The following is a 17,284-nucleotide window of genomic DNA, read 5'->3' as shown; positions in this document are numbered from 1 at the left end:
ACTTCCAAATGAAGTGTCGAAGTTTGCCATTTATGCTTTCCACCTTAAGTTTGATAGTTAAGATAATTTCTAATAGTGTATTATGACTAAATCCATTCAAGTGTGTTGGGTTGGAGGTGTTTTAGGGAATAGGGGAAGAAAAAGATGAGAGAAAATGTTATTTTCTTTTGTTTGATATGGAAGAAAATAGGGTGAAAGGAAATTGGGGTTAAGGGAGTTTTTCTCCTTAGGCCTACAAAAATATGTCTTTTCAAAATGAAGAAAAAACACATGGAGAAAACTTAAAGGAGGTAAATATCATGATTATCCCCAACTTTTCCATCCTTATACTTTAATAATAAGGTCATAATAGTAATTAAGTCTATATCATTCTTTTTTGTTGAGAACCGACTTTATAGCATTCTACTTTTTCCATTATCTCTACCAAACACACAGGGTGGAAAACATAAATGTTTTATATTCTCACACTTTTCTATCATCCCGACCAAAAGGAGCCTTAGTCCGACCAACATTTTCTTTAGGAGTTTCAGTTAGTTTTGTGGCTTAGTAATTCAATAATTGGGAGTGGAAGATTTGAACATGGGACGTCTTTGTTGAAATTATCAGCGATATTTCAATTAAGTTACAATATTCTTGGCACCAACCTTTTATTTAAGAACTTATAAAATTTATTTTTATTTTTATTTTTTTTTGGATAATTATAATGGGGGAGTGAGATTTTTGAACCCTGAATATCCTTAAGGCTCTTTACTATCAAATTTTGGTATTTCTTCCGGGTTTTGGTTAATTTTGTGATTTGTATAGGCAATCTCATGAATTGAATAGCATTTTCTTTAAGGACACACAAAAAATTTGACCATCTTTCAAAGCTTGGTTTACTTTAATAACTGAAATCATCTATTATAATATTTTCTCCAAAAAAAAAAAAAAAAAAAACTACCATAGCCTAAGACTCTTCTCAAAAAATAAAATAAAATCTTAGACTACGTCGTTAACCAAGAGCCACTTTTGATTTAGTGTGTGTTTGGCAAAAATTATTTTTGCCAACTTATTTTACTATTTAGCTTATTTTTGCTACTATTTATGGGTCTTACTACACTTTTTGATACTATTCATAGGTACTACAGTACTATTTCAGCTAACTTTTACCTTTATCTACAGTATTTTCAGTAAAAAGTTTTTAGTTTTAGCAAAATAACTAAATCTCAAACAGACCCTTAGTATGCGTTTGACATTGGCTTAGAAAGTTACATTTTTTTTGCTACTATTTAACTTATTTTTAGTACTATTAATAGGTTCTATTGCATTTTTTGTTACTATTCATGAGTCTCATTGTACTATTTATCTATCTTTTAGCTTTATCTACAGTACTTTTAGTTAGAGTTTTCAATTTCAATTAAATAAGCTGTTAGAGAACTTGCAGCAGTGGAGCTATATAGCTATTTTAGATCCACCAAACACAAAAAAAAAACCCATACAGCAGTGAGCTATACCTAATTTTTTTAGCTCCATTGCTACAGTGCACATCTATAAATAGATGTGCATTGTAGCTGAGAGCTGAAAAAAATAATATATTTTATTAAATTTCTCTCTCTTCTTTCATTTAAAAAATATTTTCTCTTTCTTTCTTTTTCTCTCTCCAGCTTCTCTTCTTTCTTCCTTTTTCCTTCTCATTTTTTTTTTCTCTCCCTTAACTACTCTCTGCTTCGCCAAAAACTGTTGAGTCTCGCAACTCTGAAGTTGATCAGATCAGGAAATGTACTCCTCGTGCTTTTCTTTGGTTTGCTAAAGAAATATTGACTGTACGATCAAAGTTCAAAAAACAAAGTGCGATAATGATGATCGTGATGAAAGTGCAGTTTGATCGATCATACCGGAGAGAAGGGAACCAAAGCCACAGATGGAGACAAGGCCGTTGGAAGAGATGATTTTTTTGAAATCGGACTCGTTGGCGAGTTCTTCACTCGGTTTCGATAAAGGAGCTTGGGGGTGGTGATCAGAGGACATGGCCGTCGAAGATCGAGATCGTCGTTGGAGATCGATTCGGAGAGGAGAGTGAGGTAGAGGAGTGAGGCTGAATTTCATGGTAGCTGAGTTTCGTGGGTTAGTGGTGGTGTGGTTGTGTTGGTGGTGATTTTTGGCTAATTTGGATTTTTGGCAGTGGTTGTGGGTGGTTGTTCTTGGCTTGCTAGTTGTTGTTGGGTGGTTGTTTTTGGTTGGCCGTGGTGGTGAATCGGTTTGCGGTGTTTTTATTGCAGTGAGATGGATTATTTTATTGTAGTGAGATGAATTATTTTATTGTGATATTTATATTATTTTATTGTGTTGAAAGTTAAAATAGATCCACTGCTACAACATGTATATAGGTAAAATAGATAAAATAACTTTTGATGGAGTTAAATAGCTAAATTTGTACCTCCACTGTTGTGGATGCTCGTACAAAGATATTTAAATTTTAAAATAAAAAAATTTAAAGACTACACACGGACGCATTGCTATTCAGCTAAAAAAAAAAAAAAAAAAAAAAAAAAAAAAAAAACATGGACGCATTGCTAATGCCAAGAGCCACATTTGTCGTTGTCAAACTCACCATTGGACTATTCAGCAAAAAAAAAAAAAAAAACTCACCATTGGACTGTTCCTCAAAAAAATAAAAAACTCACCGTTGGACTCGTTTGATATGGCAAGGTGTGGAATTCGTGGGTATAAAGATTAGTTACTGGTTAGAACTTAGAACAAGGTTAGTCTCTGACACGCGCTGCAGATCCGCGCGTTACAATGGGTCAACGTTAAAAAATTCCAAAGTAAACAGAACTGACTTGGGGAAAAAAAAAAGAACAGTAGTCAAGAAAGACTCTGTGAGAGTCTCACAACCACAACCACAACCAAAGAAAGGAAGAGAAAACATTGGAATTGAGAGAGTGAGCAGCAATGATGAACTTATTCAGATTATTGGGGGACATGACCCATCTCCTTTGCATTGTGTTCCTCCTTCTCAAGATTCGCACCATGAAATCCTGTGCTGGTACATACTTTGTTCTTGCTCAATTGCCTCTTCTTTCTTTTTTTCTCTTTTGCCTTTTCAAGTCAATGCGGCTTGACTTTTTTGTTCTTGTATGGTGCTTATTTGGTTCCAATTAATGCTACAGTAAATAATAGTTGGTGGTTGTTTGCAAAGTATAACACTTTTGGCTTTGCAACTTGGTTTGAAAATTATTTTCCTTCTTATAATCTCGAATGCCCATTTCTTGTTTTCTAATTTTTTACCTGAATTTTAAGTGCCCATTTTTGTAGGTTCCAGTTTGGTTACTGTTTCTTTAAGAATTACTACTTGATAGCCGATAGGAGAGTGAGTGCAGTTTGTCATCTGAAAATTTCTGAATTTTGTGGGGATTTTGATTTAATACACAGTTTCCTAAATTTTGTAAGTACACAATTTTTTTTTTTTGAAAAAGAGCTTCTAGCTTGCACTTGATACAACCTACATGAATGGATGAAGCTGATAGTTTTGGGACTTTTTGTAGAAGTAACCCAGTTTTGTAAACAAACTTTAGTGCCAGTTCCATGTGCGCTTTGGTGCTGATATGATTTTTATGCAGTCAAAAACTGGTGATTGTTTGAAGAATGCAAACGATAGAATGGAAGATTTGTATTTTTGAGAAATGATTATGAACAATTTTTCACTCCATTTTCTGTTCTGAATTTCTTTCCTCAAGAATAAGAGTATGTTGGTAGTTTTTCAAATTTCAAGTCCTCCAAGGAATGAAGGGGGTTTCATTTATAGTTGTATTTCGGAAACTTCAACTGGAACCCAGATAAAAAAAATCTAAAATTATCTTTTTGTCTGAATTTTTTTGAAAGTTGCTTAAAAGGTAGTGCTTCATTTAATTTCTCTTTACTTACATATATAAAACAAGGTAATGCTTCATAGAAGAATGAGTAGGTTTTCTGGTTGGAAAGTTGTGCCATTTGCTCTTATAAAATTAAATAATTATTTTCCTGGAATCTTTGCACTCCTGTTTCTCATACACAATAATTATCATAAAGTACTGTTTGATGGAAGAACGAGACAGTTTGTTAATTTATAGTTGCATTCTTGCACAGAAGCCTATTGCGAAATCACTGGATGCTCATTCTTCTTTCCACTTGCCATTCTTCTGCTACTACTCTCTGTCATTTACTCTAGTTTATAATTTGTAAATTTAGAACCTTGATTCAAGTGTCACCTTAACAAAAGGTGCTTAATAAAAAAAATGCAACTTTTATTATTTTGTTATTATTATTATTTTTTTCGCTTTGAAAGTTAATTTAGCATTTATTCCATATCTCTTTGCACTGTTTGTTATTAATTTTTTTTTTTAAGTATAATCTTTATTGAAAGAGAAGATTACTTCATGTTCATGATGATGAACACAAAGTATCTTAATAAATTACAAAGAATCAAGCAGAACATTAAAGTGAGTCTTGGAACTCAAAAATAGAATTACAAAGTGTAAAACCCCATGCGTGAGACCAATCAAACAAGGTACGACTCTTTGCACTGGTTATGGATGGACTAGTTAAATTGATTAAGAAGACTTCCCTTGGTATATGCTTTTTGTAGATGATATAGTTTTAGTAAATGAAACTAGATGTGGAGTTAATGTTAAGTAAGAAATTTAGAGAGATACTTTAGAATCTAAAGGCTTTTGGGCTGGTTGGACTAAAACAGAGTACATGGAATTTAAGTTTAGTAAAGCAGAAACAAAGATGAAAGGGTGTAAGATTCGGGTGGAGCTGCGTTGGTGACTGGGAGGGCCAAACGTTTTTAAAATTGTTTAGAGTAGATAAAACTGGAGACTTGGACCATTTTTGTAAGAACTGTCCCCCTCCCCCCCTAAAAACAATTTGCCCCTCCCCCACCACCCCCCACTTGTCCACGTTAGTGTTCCTTTCAAACTTACTTTTCACCTTTTAATATTTTCACTCATTTATTATTAGTATTTACTATTGGAACTCCTTCACATGTCAGACCATTGGCTTGATTTAGAAGTTTTACCTTTCTCTGTTGCAAGCTGATATTGTTGTCTTGACCTGTTGTGACTTTCTGTTGTTGTTTTCCTGCTCTGTTTTTTCTGATCTATTTTCCTGTGGCCATTCTTTTGGCTTTGTATTCTTTCTTTTATTTGAATAAAATTTATACCTTTATCTCAAAAAAGAGAGTGTTGAGCTTATTTGAAACTAGCAAAAATTACTTCAAAATATTGAGAGGTACTAAATTCTTCTTCTCCTTTTTTTATTAAACCAATTGATAAGCTTTATTCAGAATTTCAGTTTTGGCTTCTATTCTACTCAGCCAAATATGAAAGTCATCTTGTATTTTTATTTATAATTTCATATTGGCTTATAATTATTTTGTTATATTTAATTTCTAAAAATATTATATCTTCTTGTAGACGTAGTTGTTATATTTATATATTGAATTTCTTGAATGGTATGGACTTATGGTTGTTAAAAGGAAAAAGAGAAACTTAGGAGGGAAAATGAACTTAAGATACTTAATTGGTCATTTAGTTTTGTTAAGTGCTAATAAGAATTACATTGATTAAACCAATGCACAAAGACATATATGTAGTATTTTGAATTTTTCTTGAATTGTGACTCAATACAAGATAGTTTAAGCTCCTTTCAAACAAAATTCTTGGCTCCGCCCTTGGTAAGACTTTATGGTCAAGAGGTACCAAAGAATGAGTGCTTTCGGTATCATGGATTAAAATTGATAAAGATGGGAAGATTAAAGAGAATGTGAATTATAGGATAAGAGAAGAGTAGATGAAGTGGAAAAGGGCATCAAGAGTATTGTGTAATCGAAGAATACCTATTAAGTTAAAGGAAAAATCTTATGAGAGTATTATATGACTAGTTGTGCTTTTTGGTACTAAGTGTTGATCTATTAAGAAACAACATGTTTATAAAATGAGTGTAGTCTAAATGAGAATGTTAAAGTGAATAAGCGGAAATATAGGATTTGAAATGAAGGAATCCCCTTAAAGATAAGGTTGACCATTATTGATGAACAAAGTGGGGGAGTTGTTGTAGAGGAGATTAAAACATCAATGAGGAAAAGTGTGTTGATTCAAGTTGTAAGAATGAAAAAAAGGTAGAGGCAGACCTAAAAACCATTACTAGTTGTAAAATGGGCATGTCTATTAAGGAGATGATGGAGGGTATGATGTTGGATAGGATAGAACGGAGGAAAAGAATATAAGTGACTAACCTTGATTAGTTTGTTGAGGATCCATAGTTGGCTTTAGAGTTTTGGGAAGAAGGTTTGGTTGTTGTTTTTTGTTGTTACTTTGAAACTTAATTAAAAAGCTACTTCTATAGCCACTCTTGTTCTTTTCCTGAGGACAATGAAAGAAATTCATTTAGGTGGATATGATGATAGTAACTTTCTCCAATTGAAAATATGGTCAGAATCAAGTATGTAGGATTGGATTTGATTGAGTTCTCTTTGGTACTGTTCACAATAAAAAGGTGATCGCTGTTGTATCTAGGGGACAATGAAAATCCTTTTTGGGCGTAAGAAAATACTTGTTAACTTTTAGTTCTGTTGTACTCTGCTATATTTGAGTTGTTTATGATTGCATTTGTGAGGGGTAGAGTTGATCCGTATTTTTTCATTGTATAGTTTATGTGGGGAGCTGTTCACTTAATTTTTATTCAAATAAATATATTCACCAACCAAAAAGGGTCTTCTTTTAACCCTCAACATTGTTGTTGTTTGGTGCACATATAGTTCTAAATTTCTAATTTTTATTAGAAGTTTTGATTCATGGTAGGTAGGTTGCTCATTTAAAAAGTCTTACTTATGTAACATTGATACAAAAACTCACTTCTCAAAAGGATTGTTATTTCTGAAAAGTTTATTTATTTATTTTTTATTGAAAAACTTTAATTTTGAATGCCTGCGCTTTTGGAGCTTTGATCTAACTCTAAGTAACAATTTTCCTGAAGCCTTTTGTTGCTTTAATTAGCTCTTGGTAGTTTGTTACTAGTTTCACAGATCTAACTTTTTTGGAACTATAAAATTCTTTTTCCCCTGAATAACTAAATATTTGTTTTCAAATTGTTCTTCCTGTTCTTCTATTCTATTATTCTTCATTACTACTGCTGAGGGGAATAGTGGTGGACTTCATGAACATTTCGTATTTATAAATACAATTTTTTTGACAAGAGATTCCAAAAGTTCTTCCATTAATTAATGCTCAATAGTTTGTTAGCAATGAAATATTTGTGCATGTATGTCATCATATACATGTATATTGAAAGCCTTTCTTGGAAGGACCCTTTTTCTTGAAATTACTAAGCACGCAATATCCTTACTTCTTGTTGCTCATGATGTTCTTTTAATTTGTTCTTCATGCTATCATTGAGTTTTGATGAAATTCTATTCTTTTATTAGTAAAAAAAAATGCATTAGGTATTAAGATTCTTTATTGTTGACTAAAATCCCTAAAATTACAAATAACTTATAGATAGAACTTTTCAGTACTGCTCAGGAGTTTTTGGATTTTATACCGGCTGAATATTGTCTGGTTCTAGGTGACCTTTTTGGAACAGGACTGAGATGGTATATAAATGAGAGGAAGATAAGGTTGCATAATTGTAATTCTATGGGATTTATCCTTCAGAAATCAGGACTTGAAATAGATGAACAACTTGCAATTTACATTCTTGCATATATGCTTCAATCTAGGGAACCTGGTTAAGGGATTCTGTGACTTGGTGGGATCTTAATGCAAGCAAGAGGCACAAATATAAATTTTCCCCTTTTTAAAAAATATATAGATTTACAAAATTTTTGGACTTTCATTTATGTGAATATTCTTTTGCCTCTCTTAAGTCTTACATTACTTTTTACTTGCCCCAGGAATTTCGCTTAAGACTCAAGAACTGTATGTCATAGTGTTTCTCACTCGGTACCTAGACTTGTTCACAATGTATAACTCTCTCTATCAAATTGCGATGAAGCTAGTCTTTGTTGGAACTTCTATTGGTATTGTTTGGTATATGAGGTACCACAAAGTAGTGAAGCAAACATACAGCAAGGATGAAGATACCTTTAGACATTACTTTCTTATACTCCCATGCTTTGTGCTGGCTCTTTTCGTCCACCGTGATTTTACTGTAGTTGAGGTAAGGAAAATTTTGTCTTTATTTTTTTGGTTTGTTTTTTCTTAGATTTAATTTTTTTTTTATGAAGAAACTTACCTAAAGAGGATCATATATCAACTATTATTTGATAACATATTTTTAAAAAAAGGATGTGCCTAGTGCACAAAGCTTCCACTTTAGAGTCTGAGAGAGACCGTGGTAGACAGCCTTGCCTCCAATTTCTTGGAGAGGCTGATTCCTAGACTCAAGCTTGTGATTTGTTGCTTTGATAGCATATGCTACAAATAATTGTCAAGAAGTGTTGACCTTTGAACTAAGGTCAAACATGGTGCTTTAACCCACAACTTGGGTCTGACCTTTCTTTGTTATTTGAAATATGACATTTTAGTGTTATAGTTCTTCTTTCAGCAACTAGCAACTAAATATTTGCTTTTCAATTATAGAGGCCACATTTGAATATCAGAGGATTAGTATGTTTAAAATGTGTTGAAAAAACTGCCTTACCAGACCACATTCACAGAAATGATTTAAGATTGGGAAAGACATCCATCAGGAAAATAGTATTATGCAGTTCGCCAAAGTGTTTCTCCAGATATGGGAATCATCAAATTAGTTTCGTTCTAGCACTCCTACATGGTTTAAAAGAAAAAGAATACATACATGGTTAAATTTTCTAGACAGAATCAACAAATAACAATTGTGGTTTCAAGGCCCTCCCATGAAAATTTGATGAGAGCGCAAGTGCAATTATGTAGATTGAGTCAATATTTTTTAAAAAGTTAGACTGACCCACAGATCTTATAATGTTTTTTCTTGAATATACGGAAAATGAGATGACTGCAAAGGAACATATGGAACTCAAAAAGAGGGACAAATCTAGGCTGATAGCATTTTAACTGAATAAAAAATTTCACTCCACACTGTGAAGCACAAATTTTTTTCAATACCCCAAAGAAATTTCTCTCCCTTTTTTCTTCTTTAGGAGTTTTTACAAAATTTTTGTATAAAATAGCTCCAATACGTCCCTTATTGGGATATAAAGATCTCTTATGTAACACTATTCATTGGGATGAAAAATGGCTTCCTTTTTCCTTCAACAGTTTCTTACACAACTCTCTGGTCAGAGTGGTAGAACATTAAAGTTTAAACAGAATAAGGCACTAGGCAGGACAAGTAATGTACCTAAATAAGCACAAGTAAGGCATTAAAGTTCATCTGGTTTTAAAAAATATAGTCACCCCCGTATCATATAATTAAAGTATAAGGAGGCTCTAGTTCTAACCTTATCATCATAAAAATGATACCTAACCTGGTGGCAGTGTTTGGATATAAATAAAGGGGAAATAATTATAAATTTCAACAAAAAAAAAAAAAAACGAATATAAATATTCTGTTCACAAAATATCATCAAATGAAGCAGGTTCCATGAGTTACCATAAAGAATGTTACAATTTCAAGGGAAGGGGCTAACGGCTGTGATGTTTGCTCTTGTAAGAGGCTTAAACCATCTCATGCGACAACATCAAGGGAGGAAAGATACTTTACAATCATATGGGTTTGGCTTATTATTCTTAGTATTATTAGTAATCTCATCTTCTACCTTGCTCTTACAAGAGAAAGAACTGACGTTGAGCTAGAACTCATTGGCTCATATAGGTTTTGTTTTAAGAAAGAGTTTCTTCAACCTAATTATTATTGAAAAATGTACTAGTCAAGGGCTGCAGCCACAAGCAGTTATATAGCTTATGAATGTGTTTTGACTTTTCTTTCTTGCTTCAGAAATGTTTGATTGACCTACAAATTGTTCTTTTTTTTTTTGGATAAGTAAATGATATTAAAACTATATAACAATCACACATCTTTCATGTTGTTACTAATCATTTATGGTATTTCTACTTTGTTTAATCTATTCTGGTTCTTAATTAAATGAATCTATTAGATTTTATATTACCTTCTTTGTAAATTGAATATAATTTCTGATGGAAACTTGACTTAATTTGGAGGTTCTGTGGTCATTTTCGCTATACCTTGAAGCTGTAGCAATCTTACCGCAATTGGTATTACTACAAAGGTCAAGGAACATTGACACCTTAACGGGGGACTACGTATTTCTTCTTGGGTATGCCACCTTTATTATTTCGTAGAAGCTGGGCTACATTCTTTCTGTCCTATTGACCTTGCTGCTTTGATTGAATTTAGTTTAATCAAATATCATATTGTTCTGCTTCGGATTAATTATTGTCATTCTACATACACCGACTTTTTCTTTTTTGTGGATTGTTTATGTTTTATATTGTTAGACAGTATCACTCCAACTTTAGTGTGTGTCTACCCAAATGCTTGTGCATAAACTCTCAGATAACCTTATTATTTTCATGATGTAAGTAATAGGTAGTTTTGTTAGGTTTAATTACCTGGTTAGTAGGCTATGAAGTTCCTGGAAAAAATATATTTTTGTGATATTATCTGTTTAGACTGCAATAGTAACCCTTGAAAATACTATTATGATATATTTTAGGGTTTGTAATTTCTGCATTTACATCTCTCAATCAGGATTGTGAGATAATGATGTAAGCAAATCAGCTCCAGTTAAAAGAAATATGTTTGTGATGTTGTCGTATTGGAATAATGTTTCTCTTTGATATTTCTATCAGAATTATAATTTTAAAGGGACAAGTTGAAAGGCACCTGGCGGAAAATGGGATGAAGAGATTGTTGGGCATGGGATCATTTTGAAAAGGAAAATGATAGAAAAATGAGGATTTTGAGGTTTAGTTTGTCACGCAATGGTGAATAAAGTAAATTTTCTGGTGAGATTTAATAATTGACAGTAGTTTGGGATTTTTTTTATGGCACTTGGAGGGAGCTTTAGAAATTTGATTAGTTCAGTGCACTAGTAAAATTGAGAAAGTATATTTAATTTAAGATCTCTTTCTCTCTCTCTCTCTTGTTTGGTGCCCTAGGCTGGGGTTTAACCCAATATCTTTCCCAGTCCTACTCTTCTACCTGAGAAGCCAAGTCCTAATCACCTGATGAAAAGGTTTCTAATGAATGACAAAATATTTATCCCCTTTAGGACTCAAGGGATTTTAGGCAAAGTGTGAAAGATATATTTGATTGGACCACCTCTAAATTTTCATGGTGGTGACTAGATGGACCCATGTTGATTTTGCACAAGTTTATGGAAATCAAATGAATGTTATGGCACAACCATTCTGGGGGAAGTTGCAGTACTCTATGTGGTTATGTCAATATTTCAGGGCGTTGTAAGATTATTCCTGGGAAGTTACAGTGCTCTTTGTGGTTATGTCAATATTTCAGGATGTTGTAAGATTATTCCTCAAATCATTATTTTAATGATGCTTATAGTGTCTTCAATTTCATGAATAATTAGTGTAGTATATGTGTATTTCTGCTATTGAGGTGGCTGGAGAACTCAGTTGAGTCATTTGGGTTGACATAGTTATGTTCTTTGTCAATAGTGGAGTCAGAGGGGGTGGTCACCATGCTGTTGAGGATGTGGATTATCACGGTTAGAATGACTGGGGAAGCAGCAGTGTTGGTGCTATTATATAGAGAGATATATGATGGTTGTGTTGGTTTTATTGGGAAACTAGTGGTGGAGGTGATGGTGGTCAGTCTCTAGAAGTATTACCGGTCTTCATGTTAGTATGGTCCCCACGGTGCTGCTCTTTTGGTTGTTTGATGATGGTGAAGAAGATTTCTGGTGGTATTATTTTGGGGATTGAAACTGGTATCATGAATGGTTAGAAAATAACACTTGAAATTTATATTGGGACAAAAATGATTATGCTTTTAGCCATAAGTCCTTGGTAATTATCTCAAGCATCTAAATAGTTGTTAGTATGTAGATTACCTTTATCTGCCAGCACCTAATAACACGTACAAGAAACATCTTTAATTTTAGTCTTCTTTACTAACAGCTATGGAAAATAAAGACTTTCTCTACTAGTGCTGCTATTCCAATGCTTTTTAGTCTATGGAAGATTGATTAACTAGTTTCTTACATAAACAACATGTTCTGATGGAGTCAAAGTTGCATGCACATATTTGTGGTCATAACCATAATTCATAACTTTTTTTATTCGGGTGAAAGAGCCTTATAGAACTCTATTTTCTTAACTTCCATAGTGTGGCAAAATAAATATTCCACTTAGCTACATGGCTGTTGTTGGATGAATACGATTTTGAATGATCTGTTATGAACTTCAAAATTTTTTTTAGGAAATAGAGAAAGCTATTAAATTCATTTTGAGAATCTCAATGTGCTAAAGATTACATTGTCCTCATATGCCTTGATGTCACTCCCATGATGTTGATCAACCATTTCTATAGAAAGTAAATTAATTTGTTGCATCTGACTTGGCATTTCCAAAGTATTTGGTAGCATAGTACAGATGTACCGAATTAATAAATTTATTTTGCTTGGTTTCTGAACACTTTTGCACAGTGATTTCAATAATTGAATTGGTCCAAACTTAATATGTTGCATACGAATATTTAGTTTTTTGAAAGATGGAGGGACCGCTGAATAAATGAAGCTATATGACTTTTGGCCGAACTTTTATGTCACATATTAACTGAATTATCTTGGATTTGAAAGTAGTAAATATGGCTTCCTTTATGTTTGATTGCCATGCATATGGTTTTGTTTGGTGATATTTTCTGTCCTATAATCTTGCAGCGTTTACCGAGTTTTATATCTCCTCAATTGGGTTTACCGCTTCTTTATGGAGATTCACCAAATACGCTGGATACGTAAGTTTGCCTTTGCTTACATTTTAATTATAGTCCAGCTCATTTTATAGTAATATTTTATTAATGAGCTCTTGTCAAATGCTAAACACAGCTTGGGTTTCGGGCTTGATTCAGACAGCTCTTTATGCTGACTTTTTCTACTACTATATCAAGAGGTACTTTCCATTCCGATGCTGTTAAATAAGTTTGTAACACTCACTACTATTTCTTTTCCTCCCTGCTGGGAAATAAGTCGGTAACAGTTACATAGAAACAAACTTGGAAAAACTTTCTTCTGTAGGTTGCTTTCTTACTAACTTATATGATTTGTGTTCAGCTGGAAGAACCGTGAGAAGCTTAAGCTTCCTGCTTGAAGTTGATCTTTCTTGCTTGACCTATTGAGAGAATTTTACTGACAGAAGAATAAAGTTACCTCAGGGTGTTAACTCACAGGCTTTCATTTCTTTCTTTTTTTGCTTTTTGATGAATATTTTCTTGTTTTTGGACAGCTTTTATATTCGCTACAAAAATGTTCTTTGAAGTTTGAACTAGAGAAAAATGACAAGAATCACCATAGTTGAATTCCTGTCCTGGTTACACCAATGATAATAATAATAATAAAACTGTACTAGTTAATGGATGGTGTAATTTGCAAACTGCTGCTAGTAGCACTGCTGGCTTGGTAGAATTCTGCTTCTGCAGCCTGTAAGCATATCTTGTCCCATCATCTCTGCGAGGTGAAATTATTTAGTGCATTGGTATATTACGCCTTCCTCTCATCTAAAGTCTCACCTGTAGATTCCGCACATGAGCCACACCCCTTATTTGTGAGCGAGGCAATGAGGCATATTACACTATTACACTGAGTGTACAGAATAATCTTTCCTTGAAAGGTGCCTTCTTAACATGAGATTTTGAAAGGACAAATCTTGTATGGGCACTGACTAGATTCATCTTTTGAAAATCCCAATTGTGAAGGTCCCAAAACAGTCAAATTATATGCCAGTTCATTCTTGCGCTGTGCCATGTTGCAGTTTGCAGGTCATATGGATAATTGGCCTATGCCTTTAAAGTTTTATAGGGCTGTGATTCTGTGGGCTATTTGGATAGATTCCGATCCTTAGTACTTTTTTTTTTTTTAATAAATAGTTGGAAGTGAGGAAATTTAAACTTTAGATATCTCTGTTTAAAACACCTGAATATGTCAATTAGTTGAATTATATGGCTGTTAGCATTTGACCTTTATTGGAATCGTCCAATGGGTTTGGACTCTTTTCATGTAAGAATAGTCCACCCTTCACATGCATCTAATTTTATGTCTAACTAGTTGCAAACCCACACTATTAGTGGGAAAATATAATATAATTATTTTATAAGAATAAAATGTAAAATTTGTAGGTCAAATAGTGAATGTATTATTTAAAAGTATTTTATATTTTTATAAGTTTTATGTATTGGAACTTGTAATGTATTTTGCATTCAACAATAATACATAGTGATATATATATATATATATATGTATGTATGTATGTATGTATGTATGTAATAAAAAAATTTAAATTACATAATTATAATATTGTTTTATATAAACGAAGAAGATGTTATTAAAATGATATATATATGTATGTATGTATGTATACCACAGTCAACTAATTGATTTGAACATATACAAGAATATGGGAAAAAAAATGTAACAATAAGTTTAAATTATTATATAAGTTTAAAATTGTAGATTTTTTTTTTCTTTTCAAATATAAGTATATAATGTCTATATTATTGAAACTTGAATTTCAAGGTAATCTTTTGGATACTTATCATATTTATTGTTGTTTTAGGCTCTACATCTCTAATTTCTAATGTCTATTTTGTTTGTATTTTTAGCAAAAAACTAAAGAAAAACCTAAATTGAATAAAATTTCATACTTTTTAACCCAAAAATTAAGGAAAAAAAAAAAAAAGAATAAATTTTTAGCTCAAAATTGAAAAGGCAATCTACAAAAAAGAATTAATATAAGGCTCAATTAGCCCAAAATGGACTGAGTGGACTGAAATAGACTGAATTGAACTGAAATACTGAAGTGGACCAAATGGACCTAATTGGACTGAATGGATCGAATTGGAACGAAATACTATATTGATGTGGCAAAAAAAGATCTTTAAAATAATGCATCTTATGAATGTTTTCATTTAAATTTTTAATAGTAAAAAAGAACATTTATACGATATTGTTTACTAACTAAAAAAAATTTACAAAGTGACATGATTGGTTAGTTTCACATCAACAACACAATAAACAAATTCCTAATTATTTTTTAGTGATACTATATATAATTAGTACAAATTTTACTACACATATTTAAGACTTACAAATCTATATAATATCTAAAAGTTAAAATGTAGCATTTATAGTAATCTAACATTTTCTTTATAGTTGTCAAACTTAGAAGGGAAAAAGAACAAGATGAAATATCAATAATTGAGAAGACCTTGATTCCAGATATGATGGAACCTTCGTGTGTGAGAAGGGAAAATGGATAACTACTTCCATTCTTGAGATATATCATTATAGCGCCTATTAGGGTCATAATTTTATATAATTGACTAATCTTTTGATAAAATGCACTTTACTTGTAATTGGATAGATCTAAGTTGGGTTTAATACATTAAAAAATATGTAGTTCAAGCATACCAAGTGTTCGTATTAAAGACATGAAGATTGATTCAAAAAACAAGTGAAGAAAAACTATTTCATTAAATCTCAACAGATATTGCTATTGAGACTAAATGAGAAGCTCAATCTATCGATAATTACGACTTTCAATTTTCCAGATCTAAAATTTGGCCCAAGTTTATACATTTGTTTAGGGTTTTTTTTCTCACAACTCTAAACATATATAAGGCTTATTTTAAGAATTGTCACACGTGGATATAGAGACAAAAATAGATTATTTTTCTCTGGGAGAAGCTATTTCGTTTGTGCACCTTAGGGTTTTATAATCAAGTACTTCCTGATCTTTATTGTTGATGGAGTGAAGAATTTTGTAGCTAACAACATCTGTTCAAGTTGCTTGAGTTAATCACGTATTAGAATCCGTGCAAAGGGTTAGTTACAGATTGAAGATATGTGCATCAAAAAAAAGAAGGCTAGGGTTTTGTAACCAAGTGTTTCTTGATCTTCATTGTTGATGGAGTGAAGAACTTTGCAGTCAACAACATCTTCAGGGTTGCTGGAGTTAGTTACGTATTGGGATCCGTGCAAAGGGTTAGTCACAGATTGAAAATTTGTGTATCAAGGGAAAAAAGGCTACTACAAGATCAAGTTCAATTGGGTATTGGAGCAAAAGTTCAATTGTAGGTTGGTATTTTGGGATAGGCCAAAGTAGTGGTAAGATTCTTTATACTTGTAACCACTTAATTGTTGATTAGTGAATTCTTGGGAGTTGTGACCTTAAAATCACTCAGTAGGGTTTTTACCTTGCGAGAGGTTTTCTCCATTTATCATCAAATCACCGTGTTAATTTATTTTTCGTTGCATTTAGTTTAATTGGTGATTTATTGGTGTCTTCACAATTAGCATGTTATTGAACTTAATCAATCAACTTAGATAATTGAATTAATTAACTGAGGTCAAGCTATCTTAATCCAATAGTACCATAAATGGTTGCTTGCCACCATTCATTATGAGCAAGCCGCGGTAAGGTTCCTTTTTCTGTATAAAATATATTCTTTTGGCTAAAACTATCATCCTATTGTATTGGAAACTGTATGATATATTCAGAACTATCCGACAATGGATTTCTTAGCTGTTTTACACCATGCCTTCAAAATTATAAGTAATGTCATATATGATATATGGAATAGTAACAGTTATTTCTTTCATCATTTTGTCTCTCTCACGCGCACAAACATAGCTGGCTAGGCATGTACGTAGTAGGCACAAACATCAGTACACATACAGAACAAAAATGCACAGAGAGACGTCGTTACAAGTGAATACTGAATGGTTATGTTAGTTAGTTATAATGGCCCTTGTTATGAACATCAACAATGAATCAATGATAGTGTCTCCTTTGTGAACATATAGTGTTGGTCCAACAAACTTGCCATTAATTGATGTTCTTTGTGCTGCACAGTCTCATACATGGAGCTTCTTATACCTACGAACAATCAAAAGTTTACACATATTTTCGACAACTCATAAGTCCTTACCAAGCATGCATGTTTTTATATTAATAGGTGCAAAACTACATGCATGCAAGCGTACGTACGTACATGTAACTTTATTCATGACAAAAAGAATTAATCAATAAATTAATGAATAACATGATCCTCATAGATGCTTGGTTATAGGCCCATCATTGGTAGGCCC

At 32.5% G+C, this 17,284-nt stretch overlaps 1 protein-coding gene across 1 annotated transcript; it reads left to right on the top strand.

The window, feature by feature from the left end:
* The first annotated feature begins 2,822 nt into the window (after positions 1-2,822).
* On the top strand, positions 2,823-13,555 carry LOC126700059 (ER lumen protein-retaining receptor B-like). The gene is made up of 6 exons (XM_050398038.1): positions 2,823-3,025; positions 7,913-8,178; positions 10,161-10,276; positions 12,863-12,936; positions 13,028-13,091; positions 13,253-13,555. Exons 1-6 carry the CDS (start codon positions 2,932-2,934, stop codon positions 13,287-13,289), a joined length of 651 nt encoding a protein of 216 aa, XP_050253995.1. The 5' UTR covers positions 2,823-2,931; the 3' UTR covers positions 13,290-13,555.
* Positions 13,556-17,284: the final 3,729 nt, after the last annotated feature.

The sequence above is a fragment of the Quercus robur genome, chromosome 9 (genome assembly GCF_932294415.1).
Source record: "Quercus robur chromosome 9, dhQueRobu3.1, whole genome shotgun sequence".
NCBI classification, from domain to species: Eukaryota; Viridiplantae; Streptophyta; class Magnoliopsida; order Fagales; family Fagaceae; genus Quercus; species Quercus robur.
The sequence above is the reverse complement of the archived record's forward strand: the minus strand, read 5'-3'. Positions and strand labels throughout refer to the sequence as shown.

What these genes read in the sequence shown, in the direction of transcription:
- LOC126700059 (XM_050398038.1), top strand. Translation starts at nt 2,932, where the DNA reads ATGATGAACTTATTCAGATTATTGGGGGACATGACCCATCTCCTTTGC. An exon ending in GACTACGTATTTCTTCTTGG is followed by an intron (nt 10,277 to 12,862) that starts GTATGCCACCTT and finishes ATAATCTTGCAG; the next exon opens with CGTTTACCGAGTTTTATATC. An exon ending in TTCTACTACTATATCAAGAG is followed by an intron (nt 13,092 to 13,252) that starts GTACTTTCCATT and finishes ATTTGTGTTCAG; the next exon opens with CTGGAAGAACCGTGAGAAGC.